Genomic DNA, 15,787 nt, shown 5'->3' on the forward strand with positions numbered 1-15,787 from the left:
TCATTTGTACATGTCCAGTACGATGCACATGTTGACTCTATTCTTTTCTTCATCTCTCTCTCTCCATTAGGTCTGTATCCTTGCATGCTTGTATGCGTGAAGAATAACTATTCCGTGAAGAATTAGAAGTGTTTTTGGCTTTTTATAGCATTAATGGCAGTAAAACGATTGCTGATTCATGCAGAGGAATAGACGATAAAGTAGGAGTTGTTCATGAAACCACAAATTGAACACAACTGAAAAACACTGGCTGCAGACAAATTTTCACATTGAAAGCGTATAATATCTTTTTAATTCAAATCAGTGCTAAGAAAAATATTAGACATGTTGTGCATTATTCAATGAAAAGTGTACAAAACTTGTGTGCATTGCGGAGGTGCGAGATAATCGATAAAATATCGTCCTCGAGTCTCAAAAGTTTACTTTCTCAATACATAATTTTCATCTCATATTCTTCTCAAGCAGTTGAGGTAAATCTTAGCTTTTTTCTTTATTTCAGCAAAATTACGCTTTGAACACATTGCAGGTATGTTCTAGCCTGCAGTCAGTTATTCTTACGTGTACAGGCATCCCGTAGACGTACAAGTGCGGCGAAAATAATAGAGAGCCTGCTTCTAATGCTTTTTTAATCCTTTCTGTAGAAAAAAAAAATTATGAAAGCTTCTCGGGTTTCTACGTAATACAAGCGTAACGGCAGCATTGCCTAGCTTATGTATAAGGTACTTCCAAATTTTCGCTGAGTAAAGCGCTCCGCATTGTAACGGCCGTGGCTGTTGAATACTTGCAAGCAGGGTTGCAAGATGTGAAATGAGGAACGAGTTAGTAGAATAGAAAGTGACAGGCTTTGTCCGTGGTCATGCACTCAAGATGGTTGATAACATGACTACAGGTTGTGCTGAAAGCTCTGGTCATTATTGTTTTACCAGAAGACCTTGGTTCTCTGCCCTGTTTGCCCTCAGAGGCTGACGGTGGTGTATCCTGCAAGGCATGCGGCTTGCAGTTCTCCGCGCAAGCGCTCCTGGAGACGCACCGGCAGCGCGAGCACCCCCAGGGACCGCAGGGGAGGTTCTGCTGCACCTACTGCCCCTACTCCAGCAATAAAAAGTAAGGCCAAGTTTGAGCGCTTGCTTTGTTTTATAACCATAAGTAAACACAGAGAAACGTGGCTTTTTCTAGATTTCGATGCTCAAATTAGGGCTGTGATGATTATGGTATACTAGCGGAACTGCTCGGATTCAACAGGATGGAGGGATGTTCCAAACACACTGCATCTTTCACCTCTCTTTTGGGTGAAGTGATAAGGATAACTGCGTGCAGCAGGTCGCGAATGATTAGTCCCATAAAGTCGGTGCTTTGCTCCAAGAGGCGAGAACACCTTTTGCTCAGTGCTTGCCATGAGAATTTAAAGTGATTTGCACTTGTTATTCACGGTGGCTTTTTATTTTGGGGGCACTTGCATTGTACATGTCACACACTTCGCTGTATGGCAGGTTTTGTGATGCAGCTGCTAGGGTGGCTTAAGGACTGTGACGTTTGGCTGCTAGGTCCAGGGATGCAGATTCGAATCCCAGCTGCAGCGGTGGCATTTCAGCAGAATTGAAATGCAAAAATGTCCATGTTCTATGCATTGTCAGAGCTCGTTAAACGGACACCGAGAAATAGAGGTTGGCCTGTATCGATAAGGTGCCACGTTTTAATTGAAAAGGTATCGCTCTAACTGAAAATTGAGTTTGCATAAGCTAGAAAAGACCACACGGCAAAATACAAGTGTCGTGGCACTGGCTGACATAAGTTGGCACACTGACTCGTGAGTGCACTCATATCACCTTGCTCGCACTCACGTCTGTGAGTGTGAGTGGATGTGGGTGTGAGTGTACGTAATGGATGTGAGTGTGAGTGGAGATGAGTGTGAGCATGACTAAGTGGTTGTGAGTGGACATGAGTGTGAGTGAGTCGTGACTTGTGAGTATGAGTGGATGTGAGTGTGAATGCATGGTTATGAGTATCATGAGTGTGAATGAGGGGTTGAGTGTGCGAGTGGACATGAGTGTGAGTGTCAGTGAGTGGATGTGAGTGCGAATGGGCATGAGTGTAAATGAGCCACCTCTTTTGGTGCCGAGGTATGCTGGCTGATTTCAGAAGTAAAATGTGTGCATCGACACCAATTTTTTTCTGCACAGATCTCAGAGGCTACTCTACATTTCACTTCAAAACGGTGGCACCACGTCCTTTTCAGTAAGGACGTCATGAGTTTGAATCGACTGACAGGAGGATTTTTAAATCAAATTTTCTCGCTGATAAATGAGTCTTTTTGCTGCTGGACAAATGTCAGCATAGTGAGGAGGAGCCAGAGAATCAATTTTTATTGAGAAAAATGATAGGATGGAGTTTATCTCACTATCCTTTTAAAGAATTCCATGTGGTCGAAATCAGTCTGGCCCCCAACTAAAGCATCTTTTATATGCTATGTCCGTCTTTAAAGCGTTAAGCCCCACATCCCATATCATAATAGGCATTGTGATGCAGCTAGTTTTTTGTACAACAGTAGGATGCCGTTAACCAGACCGAAAGTGTTCCCACTTCTTCCTGCCCTCTCAGGGACCACATCACCAGGCATGAAAAGACACACACCTGCGGGCAGTCCTTCGTGTGCGAAATCTGTGCAAAGGTCTTCAAACAGGCGGCCGGTCTCGCCAAGCACCTGCTGGCCCACAAGGGGGAGAAGCCATACAAGTGTGCCGACTGCGGCCGTCAGTTCGCCGATTCGTGTTACTTCACACGTCACCGCAGACTGCACTCGGGCAATGCCGAAGGCTTGTTCCCGTGTCCCCACTGTGGAAAGAAGTGCCTCTTCATTGCCGTCCTAAAGAGGCACCTGCTGACGCACACCGACGCAAGGCCTTACGCCTGCCCACAGTGTGGGAAGAAGTTTAGAGAAAGTGGCCATCTCAGGCGCCATGAGAGTGTGGTGCACAACCGCCGGTATCCGCTGCACTGCTCGAAGTGCGGCAAAGGTGTGAGCAACTCGAATGATCTGAGGAGCCATGTCCGCACGCGGCACAGTTCCCAAATGTCGGAGGAGAAGCCGCAGGGCTCCGATCTGTGATGGATACGCAAGAGCATACTGATGCTTCTGGGAAGTGGTCCTTCACTCAGCGCCAATAACACACATTCAGTGAACAGCAGTTGCGTGCAGAAATGGTTACTTTATTCACTTCAGGGTGACTGAGTGCACACGGTGACATTTCATGCCGTAACCAAAAATTCCCTTAATTAGACTAAAAATTTCCTGTTTCAGATCTTTTTTCCTGTAGCAGCTTGTAAACTCCATTATTGTAAAAACACTCAGACAATTTCAGTTCATAAAGTTACTTGAGGTTACTTCATAAAGTTACTTCATAAAAGTTCTGTTTTGCCAAATGTCACTTGTGAAGTTCCCTGAAAAAAAAAAAAAGAAACGAAAATTCCCCAAATAGAACATCAGAGGGTGGGCATTAGTACTAAATATGTGTGTGCAAGGATTTGTAAAGGCATGCTTGCTCAGGTCAAGAATTATTTCCTTTTCCTTGTGTGTGCACCGGTTCCAAGAGAATAGCACATGTCTGTGAGCTGCCAAATTGTGTTCAAGCAACCACGTTTCACATTCCTACCTGCGTGTAGTTAAAGCTGTGAAGCATAATTTAGTCCAGTGTGTTTTAGGGGAATCCCCCAAGGTGGAGTAAATTTCTAATAAGGGAGCAATTAGTCATTAGCATCCACCAAAGTGTAGCTATCCGGCTACAAAGGTTAGCTGTATAGATTTCCTTTGTAGCCATAATGCTGAAATGGGCGGCTTCTATTCAGTAACTGCTCACTTAATAGAACCATAATCTACTGTACAAAAGACTTTGCACAAATTTGATGAATGCAGTGAGGATGATGTACTCAAGCATGTTATAGCATCTCACCCAGCACAGTAAAACCTCATTAAAGGGTCGCTGCAAAGGTTTTGAACTTGGTTGTAAAATGTATCATGTAGAATGAACGCTATTGAGCCACAATGCCGCGTACAAATCCTCAACAGCAAGCCCACTTTACGAGTAATTTCTAAAGAGCCCCTGCCCACCTTTGGACATTTTAAATATACCAGTGCAGTGTGTACATCAGATATCGATGGTAGTCTCGGAAAAATGCTAGAGCCAAGCGTACCGCGAAAAGTGCAGAAAATTCAAATAAAAACCCTTCCTCTTCCTTGGCGCTTGGCTCTTCCTTTCGACAGAGCCGGCCTCCTCATCTTCCACACTGACATCCAAGCGTTGGCTGTGACATGCTGTGCTTGTCATGTGTTGCTTGCAGTTTGTGCAGTGAAGCCTCCTGATATGCGACGCGACACGTCAACAGGCTCCAGCACCACCATGTCATATTGTGAAAAAGACTGCGGAGACCCTTGTAATTGTAGAGCGGATCAGCTGTCAGGTAGTGTGTACAAACTAAACACTTTGATGGAACTGCGAAACATTGCCGTTACTGAGCAGTTTTTGTCTCAAAAGCATATGACCGTGGCCAGGTTTTCACAGAATAAATTTACTCACTCGAGGAAAGAATGTAGGGATCAGAACTTATTTTGCGTTACAGCTGAACAGCTATGTCTGGAAAGCAGCTCAAACTTTTTCCTTCTGTGATGGAATCTTGAATACTCCTTGAAATGGTATTTTGTCTCCAATTATGTGTTTATAGTCTGACTGTATTTCGCTCTTTTTGTCTTTTAAAAACATTAGCAAATTTATGTTATGCTGAAACACTACTGGTTGCTGTTGTCAATAAAAATGTCTGTCAGTTATTATGGTGAGTGCTGTAATTATTCGGTGAGAAATTAATAACGTGCTTGTTTTCAGTTTTACCAGAGCACCAGTTTTTCTGAGGAAACCCTCGGACAAGACCACTTGCAGTAAGAAAACGGCTTATATAACTTTTAGCATGGCATGCATTAGACCACATAGATTTAATGCAAGAAGCTTTTCTATGTGATCATGTGTCTGAGGTGTGCTTTGTATTTTGTATTGCTTTAGTGGTGCAATTATTCAGTTCTTATATATATCTGCCCACTCTCGCTGGCAACTATTGCAAATCCTGATGTCTTCTCTCACATGCAATGCCTTTTAGTCTGTAAGAAGTGGGAACTACACAATTGGTAACAGTTTTACCAGAAAGTTATCTGTGGCTGTGAACGTTGCCTTGACCCAAGTGCTCATTTTCACTTATTTGACTGCAGTATACATCTGACAAGTAGCTGTTTTCTAGATAGCTGGTTGCGGTGTTGCCTTTTTAGTGGTCTTTGTCTTGTCTGTTTTTGTTTTGTCTAATTTTGTTCTGTCTGCATTATCTTTGGTTTTCGTGTGTACAAACTTATGACAAAGTACTGCTTTTAGTGTTGAGCATCATTACTCTGTTTTATTTGTAGCATGATGGCAGATTTTCTGTGGAGTGTTTATTGCTAAATTGAGCGTGGAATCCTTATGCCCTTCCTCGTTTCTTGCATGGAAACAGTGGGTGCCTATAATGTCTCCACTTCCACATATCTCTGTGTGTTTGGTCTTATTTATGCAGAATAGCCATTCCATGAAGACTTTTGGTCTGTTTGCCATTAACAGCAGTTGAAGAGCAATGCATGATTTCAGGGGAAGTAATTAGAGAATAGAACTGAAACATTCTCTGAGCAGGTAATTAAAGGGCTCATGGCATTAAAAAAAAATCATTTTGCTGGCAAGTTACATATGATTGCTCTCTATTTTTCCAGTGCTTTGTGGGGAAATCTTGGAGACAGATTGTATTCTTTAGTGAAAACTATATCCAATGCGTGCTATACATTTTGCACGTTCTGGCTAATCAATAAAATATTGTCTTGAACACTTGGAGGTTAACTTTGACGTTAGCTTCTACAGTGCAGGCTGAAAACAGTATACTTGCCTTGCTCTTGGGCTTCTCCTGTGACACATGCGGCCGGTGGTTTCCCAAGCAAGGCCTCTTAGAAAATCACTGCTACCACAAGCACCCCCAGTAATCCCAGGGAAAGTACTGCTGTGCCTAGTGCCCATACTCCAGTGATGACAAGTAAGTCAAAAGTTTGAGTACTCGCCCTGTATCAGTTTTGCTGGTATGTCGATACAGCCCTGCCCATATTCAGGGCCTCCGCACAGAATTTCTCCACGACGAAAAAAGTAGTCCATTGTTGAAACTTTCCTTGTTACCTAAGCAAGAAGCTTATAAGCTTATAAAAAATTATAAGCTCTGCAATTTTGATATCTGGCTTGTATGTTTTAGTCGGACATTAAAAAGCTGGTTTCCTTTAATGTTGCGATTGGCCAGCTGAGTAATACGGGACGCAGACCATGTCCCAGTGTTAGAAACTGCTGTTTCTTTTAAGTTGTATAATACTATAATTGCAATTTCTAGCTCATACGCATGCATAGAGCCCTGCTTCTTTTTTAAGCATGCTTAACAGTGTCGTGGCTAGTACCTGCAACGTAAAACCATGATTTATTGATGGACCATGTTATGACCCTTGTAACGCCGCACCACTTACAGTGACACCCAACTGATTGGTCTAAACACAGCGAGGCTATATAGTGACGTCATGCGCATTGTTCTGAGCAGAATACAAATGATAATGAATAAACTCTATGATATCCGTCACTGCGCAAAATGGCCGTCACTGAATCTCGCATTACACAGTGGTAATTAACCGTCCTGCGAGTTGCATTCTTTTTTTTTGTTGTTGCCGCGGCCAGGTCGAGTGTCGCCGAGCACGAGCCAGAGGACTCACATGGACGAGGGTTCTTCTGCTTGTCAATACGTACTGATTGACAGGAGGGAGTATCCGCACGAGTGCTTCAAATGTGGCCGGAGCTTCACCAGTGCACACGACCTGGCGAGTCACCACAAATGACACTTGCTGGACGCCAACTAGTGAGGCCAGGAACATGTGTCCCCACTGTGGAAAGGGGTTCATGCAGAAGTCATCCTGACAGGCACCTTCCTGCACACACCGATGCTAGGCAGCATGGTTCTGCTAGCTGAGGCGATCCACATGGCATCGAATAACAGGCATCCGCACATGGGAGAAGGGATTATGCCTTAACTGTAGGCCCGATACAAATAGAAAACAATAAACCGGGGGCTGCAGAACCAGTTGTCTCCTGTAGCAACACTGTAGGAACTCAAAGTGCTCAAGGCGCACGACAAAGCCCTGCAATGCTGAGGCGTCAGCAGGCTAATGTACACGAGAAATGTTTTGTCAAATAAAAAGTTTAACAGAAAAATTTTTCCTAAATTAATTCAGTTAGTTTCAAACTGCAGCCAGTGACCTGTTAACGAGTAGTAAGCAAAATGAACATTTTAATTTCTGACTGTATCAGACTGGTTAGATGACAAAAATTCTTGCACTTATAGCTTCCCTATATGATTAGCTTTTTAGCTTTTTGTTCAGGTAACAATTAGAGGAAACATTAACAATGGGCTTATTTCCTTGTTGCACAAGGACAATGTGTGGCGATTGTGTATGTGGGCTGAACTTCGCTGCATAATTGGGTTACCGGAACTGTAGCACCTTGATTTCGGCCGATGTGTTTTGAAGCAAGAGTACTATGAAAATGGGCACCAATTGGCTGTAGCTCATAATGAATTTTCTGATTAATTTTTATGGCGCATGGGCAGCTTTGGCCAAAGAGTGCCATTGCATATTTAAGGTGTTTATAGTCTACTCATGGTGGGGTCAAAAACCCATTTCCCAAACATTTCACCTCCAATAAGCTAAGCACCAAGCCAGGGGAAAGCTTGTACCCATTATATCACTTGTGGCTACCTGGTGGCACTGGGGATTGAACCTCGCATCTCCTGCATGTGAGGTGGACGCTAAAGCCACCACTAGGCCACCTCGGCAGTCAATTGGCTGTCGCGTAATTCTGAGTCAGCATTAACAGCTTGACAGCATGGGTATGACATTTTCATGCTGCGCTGCGCCTTGTCTTCATTTTATAACATTGTAGCGGTCGTCGTGTTGGTTGACCAGGAGCACTAGTTATCTAGTAAAAGGCTGCGCATATCTGATTTACTTATTGTCACTTCCTCCGGGTGCACTCTGGCAGATGCTCATTGTCCACCATATTGTAGTGGCAGTGATGCCACTTGCAAACCATCCAGCCTGCACGCGTGTCAAGAGCATGAGGACACTTTGCAGTGTAGATAATTAACTAGGGCAAGAATCGCGTGAGACCTGACAGTACATCGCATTAGCGGTAAAATAATGGCAGGCATGTTGCAGAAAACAAGGTAGTCAGATGGTGCTGGCTGCGGTCAGTCTAGGCTGTCTTTCTGTCATTTCCATGAGATTCTTTGCTCATGTGGACCGGGCTTTCATGGGTTCTATGAATGGTTTCTTCACCAATTACGGGGGTGGGGGGGGGATGAATGAACGGTACGCAGGGCCTTAGGAAAGGCAGCTCAACCTCGGTCAGAGATTAACCTGGATTCTCATATCGTCGCCAGACGTGCCGACGACCTAACAAAGCAAAACCATGATCCGACCAGGCTAAACGTGCTTTTGCACGTCTACTAGGTTTAACTGCTTTAAAATCCTGCCACTTTTTCAGGGTGTGACATTTTCATGCCATGTCATACCCAAGATTGCCTTTTCTTGGATGATTATGATTGTGGATTTTTATGGCGCAAGGGCATCTATGGCCAAAGAGCGCCATGGCACAAGGTATTTTCATTCCTCAAGGTGGGATCAAAGACCCATTTCCCAAGTAATTCAACCTAAATAAGCCGAGCACCAGACCAGGGGAAAACTTGTACCCATTGTATCACGGGTGGGTACCCGGAGGCACTGGGGATCGAACCCCGCACCTCCCGCATGCGAGGCGGTTCCTTTTCTTGGAGCCTGTTCGGAGCATTTTTCGGAGACTTTTTCTTGGATGCCGCGGCATTCCTCGTCTTGAGCGTGCACATGTTTTTGGAGGAAGAAGAAGAGGACCATGGGCCAAGCGAACCGGAAAGGCGAAGAACAGGGCAGCATCACCGAAAAGGAAAAGAAGCTGATCCGCGACTCTTGGGACGCGTTCTGCTCTGAGCACCGCAACTACGGCGTCGTGCTGTTTTCGGCTCTGTTCATCAAGCACCCGGAGTACCAGCAGCTCTTCAGGCATTTTCGGGACGTACCCGTCGAGAAACTCAAGGATATCATCCGGTTCAGGCAAGTGCTTTCATCTGTCACGCAAGCGTGATCTCCTTTACTGCATACGCCATTCTGTCGACTACGACCTTGTAATATCGCTGCGTGGCCAAGAAGAAAAATGAAGTGCCCGGCAAAAAGGCATAATTATGCTGGTCCTAAATTTCCACCCTTCACTCAGCTAGGTCGCCCGACTCACTAGCAAGTTTACGACCGTATGTTCGCCCACGCTAGGGCAGGGGAGAAGCTGTGAGATCGGGCTGGAAGAACACGCGGCAAAATGTTCCCACGAGACCGCGCCGCAACGTCTGCACGCGACGCGCTCCCGAGCCGGAGATAGAGATCTAATCTCCAGCGTTGTCCTGTGTCCTTCTCCTCCTGGTGTTCCCGTTCTTTCGCTGGTGAAGTTATGTATGATACACACCAACTAGCCCACGTGGTTACCTTGTTACAGTCTAATCTCCCGTGCGCCCGCTGCAGTCACGGCATCCGTGGCGCTAGTGTCGCTACGATCTAGGCGTCCTAGGGAGGACGCATCGCGGCGAAGCATTCGGGATGTGCTGGGTTCGATCCCCAGTGCCGCCTGGTACCCACCGGTTTTTTAATGGGCACAAGATTTCCCCTGGCCTGGTGCTCGGCTCTTCTAGGGTGAGATGTTTGGGAATAAGGGTCTTGGACCAAACCTAGAGATCGGAGTATGGCCAGTGCCCGCAAGCCCAAAGCGCAGAGCTTGCTTCGCCGGCTGGTTTCAAGCATATACTAAGCTTACCTTCGTCTATACTGAAGGACAGAGCGCTGTTCTCTTTGGACAGTTCTTCCTCATGTTCGCTTCTCATGATACCCGTGTCCGCTGATCGAGAATCATCTTAATTATGGTCTTGGGAACTTTTCACGACGTCCCCTTTCACAAATCACGGTGGAGACGTCCCTGCCCTGCCTGGTGGGTCACGGGACATACCCCGTTACGCACGCGCAAATTTTTCGAAGGGCGTCGAGAGAGAGAATAAACTTTATTAATATAAATTACGCGGGTAGTTCACCCAGGTCCGGGAAACCATAGGCGAATACGGCCCTCCGGGTCTGACCGATCAGCTGGCGCCGAAGGGGGAGCTCTGCGTGACCCAGCTTCGCCTCCCACTGCTCATGGCTGAGTTAACCTGTACACTTTACGTTGCTTGAAGCAGTTCCAAACCATGTGGAGGATGTCGGAAATCTCTCCGCAGGCCAGCATGCATTTGTATTGGTTATTGCGCGGGCCAAAAATTATTGTGTCGAGCTGGGTTCAGTAGTGTGCGGGCTTGCATGTTTCGCCATCTAGTGACTTCCTGACGAGTGAGGTCTTTGTGGGGAGGGGCGGGGCTGCGCAGTTAGTTGCAAGAGCGTCGAGCGTCCCAGCCATCGCGTGTAATGACCGCAAACGCCGACCACAAGTGCCTGAGTGCACTCTAAACAGGAATACGGCTGTATGGAATACGGCTGTCGCTAGAGGACAGCTTATTTCTTTTTTACTCCTCTCAGTTTAGAGCGTACTGAGCGTAAGCGGCGTAATGTGAACGCGTAGTGTTTAGATCGCGCCATGCTTCTTATAAATGGAATGTCGCCTTGTTTTTCCGTTTTTACTCAGGTTTATGAGGAAGCCGTTCGTGTCTTTTCTTTAGCATCAAAAGGCTAGCATTTTATGGGGGTGGTCGGTGCGCTGTGTGCAGGTCATTGTCTCTATACGGCGCATATGTACTGTGTAGAAAGACCGAGCGAGGTGCTCGTTCCGGCGTGTTATAATAACGCCACGGCAGTATGAACGTAGCTCTTTGGCTCTCTTCCCAAAAGCATTTTCTTTTTTAAATCAATGCGAAGAACGAAGACAGACGCACCACTTCAACCGCGTGCAGGACGCACGCCTGTGCTGTGGGTGGTCAGTTCACCAGCATAGTGGAGACCCTGGACGAACCGGAGTTGCTGGAACAGGTGCTGCGCAAGAACGCGCTGTTCCACACCAACAAGCAGGGCGTCAAACCGGAGCACTTTGCGGCCCTCGGTCGCGTCGTCATCGAGGTCCTGACGGCAAGCAACGAGAACGTCATGACCCCAGCCGCCGTTCACGCCTGGGAGAAGCTGTTCGAGGTATAGGTTCCCTTGGGCCGTGCTGAGTCATTCTGTGGCCCAGAGGCATGATCGTCAAGGTTTGTTAAGCAGCTAGGTTAGAGACTCCCAGATTTGTGTCCCTCCCCTGGTGCGAAGAAAATAATCATAACAGTCCCGCATCGAATCCACCCTCGTCCCCATAAATGCGCTCACTCCAAAGTTGATCTCGACTTAGTGGCCGCAAATGGCACGCACTCTAGAGAATGTGTTACTTGCATCCCAGGTCCTCCGTTTGGATGACATTCTGTTTGGTTAGCGGATGAACGCTGGAAATTTCGGTTACAACATATGACTGCGATGGTTTACCTCGGAGGAAGTCCCCTGTACAGTTCTCACTGTAATAAAAGCTTCTTCCACAAGTGCTGCTCGAATACGGGACATTCGCGGCGCACGGACAGAATGACACTCGGGTGGCATGCTGCGAGGAGATCATGAAAAAGCGAAATGCGAGTGCGCACACTAGGTTCGAAATACGATTCTCGTGGCGATGTAGCTGCCCTTGACCACAAGTAGTGCCTCTGAAATCCAACGGGTGCGCTTAGAAGTCACTGCCTTTGAACGGCGCGTACTTTACCAATCGTGGCCACGGCCTTGTATATAATCGAGTTCAACTCATAAGACCAGCAGAATAAGAACTTTTCGACTGAGAAAGTATGTGTGAGCCATTACGAGGAAAGACATAACGCCGAAGAGCTATGCTAATACATGTCACTGAAAATTTGACTCCGCATCGGACTCCTGGCGTTGCTGGAGATAATATACAATACGAAGATGAGGGTAACTGGGACAGTTTTGTTCTGTGCTGGTGCAGTATTCCTAGGAAACCTTTACACGATTTCGCAAGGTTATCTGACACCGATTAACCCAAACTGCACTGACTGAGTCTCATTACCCTGCCGTCTGCCGGTTCTTGCAGATGGTGAACGCATGTACGATGGCCGTATTCGAGACGAAGGCAGCTCAGTCCAGCAATGCCGACCTCGGCGTGGCATCTCGGAAGATGTCGACAGACCAGGGCGGAGCACTGCTCTCAAGTTCAAGTCAAAATGCATTTCAACCTCCGCCCCTCTCGCAGCCAGATACCGCGCTACCGTCGGGAGCCGAGCGTGAGCCCGCAGACTCCGACAAGCCCGCACTGCCACCGACGTCGAGCGTTGCGCGCAAGGCATCGTCGTGTCTGTCTCCCGCTGAGGCTTCGCCACCTGCTTTGTCTGCGGGAGCCGACGCCGACCCCTCATCACCGTCAATGCAGCAGAAGCTGCGTCGTCCCAGTTCGCGTGTATCCATTGTTGACGAGAAACAAGTCACGTCACCAGGAGCCGACGAGCTGATAAGGGCTTCGACTTCCTGTCCGGCTGCTGCCTTGCAGGGCGTGTCCAAAGAGTCAGCACCACTGCAGGGGAAAGACAGCAATCGTCGCTCTAGCCGCATAAGCGCATCTTCCGATTCGGAAAAGGCCCTGTCTACCCAGGCCTCCAAGACCTCTCGCAAGGCTTCGGTCGTGTTACCAGCTTCGTCCCCTGGGGACGCTAGCGAAGGAGGGTCGTCGCTGTCGTCTCAAGACAAGGCCAAGCGTCGATCCAGCCGCCAGAGTGGATCTTCCCAGTCTGAGAAACCTGTGTCGACTGAATGCTCCGGAGGTTCTCGCAAGGCTTCGTACGCGTCTCCCGCTTCTTTTGACAGTGAAGCAGCCTCACAGTCACAAGAAGGCGCGAAAATCAATCCCAGCCGCCGAGGCGAACCTTCCGACACCGAAGAGGCTGTTTCATCGAATCTGCCAGGAAGCCCTTGCAACGCTTCAGACGACGAGACATCTTCAAGGTCGGACCGAAGCGGCAAACGCCGTCCCAGCCGTCAAAGGCGGCGTTCCGAGCCTCAGCAAGGCGGTAGTTCTCGGAAGCCCTCGTGCGCCTCTCCAACTCAGTCGTCCGATGTGGCTGTGGATGGAGATGCGCAAGGCCGCCAAAGACGCCGCTCAGTGCAGAAGCGCCAGTCGGACTTCTCTGGCGTGAAACTCTCGGAATCGACCCCTGACGCCTCGTCACCCGCCGTGTCACCCGTCCCTTCGGCGTCAGCGTCGACCCAGTCGTTATCATCGGACAAGGCGGAAAATTTGGGGTCGCCAGCGCCAAAAGCAGACTCCGGTGGGTCGAAGATCCTGGAAGGGCCGTCGGATACCAGCGGCCCCAAAGAATAATTGTCCTTGGCACTGGCGTTGTCAATGAGACTAACGAAGGCTAATATTTGCAGACGGAAAGCGTTGCTGTTTCGGGAAGGCGTGTCACTGCCTTTACAAACTGCTACGAACCCATTTTTGATGAGAACTAGATCCTTTGCTCTTGTTTCCGGTCAGCCTTCCTTGATTTCGTCGTCAGAGTCAGCTGCTGGCGAGGGAATGCAAGCACAGAAATCAAGCTCGAAGAAAGACCAGTAATAGGGTGTTTGCGAAATATATTCGCAAGAATATGCGACCATCCGAGGTCCCGTACCAACGTATCAGTTGTCTTGCAGTTTGAGAAAGAAGTCTGGTTGACATTCCGCGCGAATAAGCTCTGCTGACTAGAAGGCAATCAGATTACGAGGCAGTACGTCAAGGCTGTGGACGCTGGAGGTGTCCACCCGGCTTAAAAACTGTTGCGGTACAGGCTGGACTTGGACAAGTTGCAGCGGCGCGATATGTATTATATAGTATGAAAAAACCACGTCATTACGCTATTAAAACCTTAGCATTAGCTTTTCGCAACCTAAAGCCGCAGGGAATTCGAAAGACTACAATGGTATCGATTAATGTCTCACTGCTGCTTGAGAATTTGTTATCCACGTATTTTTCGCATCCACAAATATTAACATCTATGTTCTGTGTGTTTTGTCACCTACAGCGACTTGCCTCATGTATCGTACAGGTGGTGACAGTCATGTGAATTTTTATGCAACATATTAAGTCTCAGGACATAAAGGCTAAGGCGCATTCAAATGAACTCAGAAAAATGCCTCTAAACAACGTCTATAGCTGCCATTATTCAATGTCTTGTGTACCCATATCGGCTGCATTCGCGATGGCTGCGGCTATTTGTAAACCAAACATGCATTTGGTTGAATTAGCTATACAATGTGACATCAATACAACGAAAATTTTCGACGTACCTCGGCCTTGAGATCTTTCTTACGTCATAAACTTCCACAGGACGTCCAGTGAGGATGTCCACGGCAGTCTCAGTGCCCAATGGGGTCTGTTGGGGCAGGGTAACAATTTTCACTAAAGAGGGAAAATTTAGTCTGGAAAGCAGGGAGAGGGGTGGGGAGGTAACGCTACGAAATCTTCTAGGATAACGTGTCCTTAGTGACGGATGAAGCTTTTGTTCTTCAACGGACACAACCGCGCGTGACGTAATGATGCTTCCTGTTATATATGGCATTAAGACAATGCTTGTAGAGCCGCCGCGGTGGCTTAGTGCTTGTGGTGCTCGACTGCTGACCCGAAACACGTACGTGGGTTCGATCCCGGCCGCGGCGGTCGCATTTCAATGCAAGCGAAATGCAAGAGGCCCGAGACCTGTGCAATGTCAGTGCACGTTAAACAATTATCCAGAGCTCTCCACTACGGCGTCCCTCATAGCCTGAGACTCATTGGGTCGTTAAACCCCGTAAAAATAAACATAAAACTAAGCTTGTAGACTTTAAATAGCTCGAGTCTCGCTTTTCAGCATTAGTGATTCAATGAGGCTTACATTTTTGCGGTTGTTTTTCGTAGTATGTGGTCGCAGCGTCCTCGTTAGTATTAGGCTTCGTTTGTGCTGCACGACATACTGCTGCTTCGCAACAACGGGACTATCGTAGCACATCTCTACTAGACTGATTCGGGCGCAGCGTCGATGTTAGGCGGAGAAGTGGACGGCAGTGACTACAGACAAATGCTAGAAGTAGGCATTACTGCTAACATTCCGGAAAGGGAGAAATGGAAAACCCTTAGAGGTGTGGCTTAACGGAACTATAATTCAGGAAGGTCAGAATCATTGGGCTGGCTATCGCAAATAACAGTAATCAAGAGGTAATAAGACCTAGCAGAGACGACAGAAGAGGCATGAAAGAGAACGACACACCGCAGAGTGCATGCAGGCATTCATAATCAGCGCAATTACGTCGCGCCATACCTTTGAATGAAAAATGCAGACAAGTAGAAAACGCCCTAGCTGGTAAGGAAGGCATATAAGAGGGTTTTCGGGCATTTTGATCAGCGCGTCAACAGAAAGGCTATTGAAGGTGGAAACCCACAACACGCTGACTGCAATAATCGAAGCCCCCTAAGAGCGCAGAAATGCCACCTAGCCAACAGCAGGATAGACATAGCAGCGTTTGACTCAAACTACCATACATAAGCGCAACGCACGACCGACACGAAGCCCACGATAAGCTGAACGTCTTACAAGTAAAGTCCAT

General features: G+C 47.4%; 1 protein-coding gene across 1 annotated transcript; it reads left to right on the forward strand.

The window, feature by feature from the left end:
- Positions 1-883: 883 nt before the first annotated feature.
- LOC144103726 (zinc finger protein ZIPIC-like) lies at positions 884-5,889 on the forward strand (the record flags this gene model as incomplete). The annotated part of the gene is made up of 2 exons (XM_077636382.1): positions 884-1,104; positions 2,599-5,889. Coding segments are annotated over 2 exons (729 nt in total), but the record flags the coding sequence as incomplete, so codon positions are not given.
- Between the last annotated feature and the right edge of the window lie 9,898 nt (positions 5,890-15,787).

The sequence above is a fragment of the Amblyomma americanum genome, chromosome 9, assembly GCF_052857255.1.
Source record: "Amblyomma americanum isolate KBUSLIRL-KWMA chromosome 9, ASM5285725v1, whole genome shotgun sequence".
Lineage (NCBI taxonomy): Eukaryota > Metazoa > Arthropoda > Arachnida > Ixodida > Ixodidae > Amblyomma > Amblyomma americanum.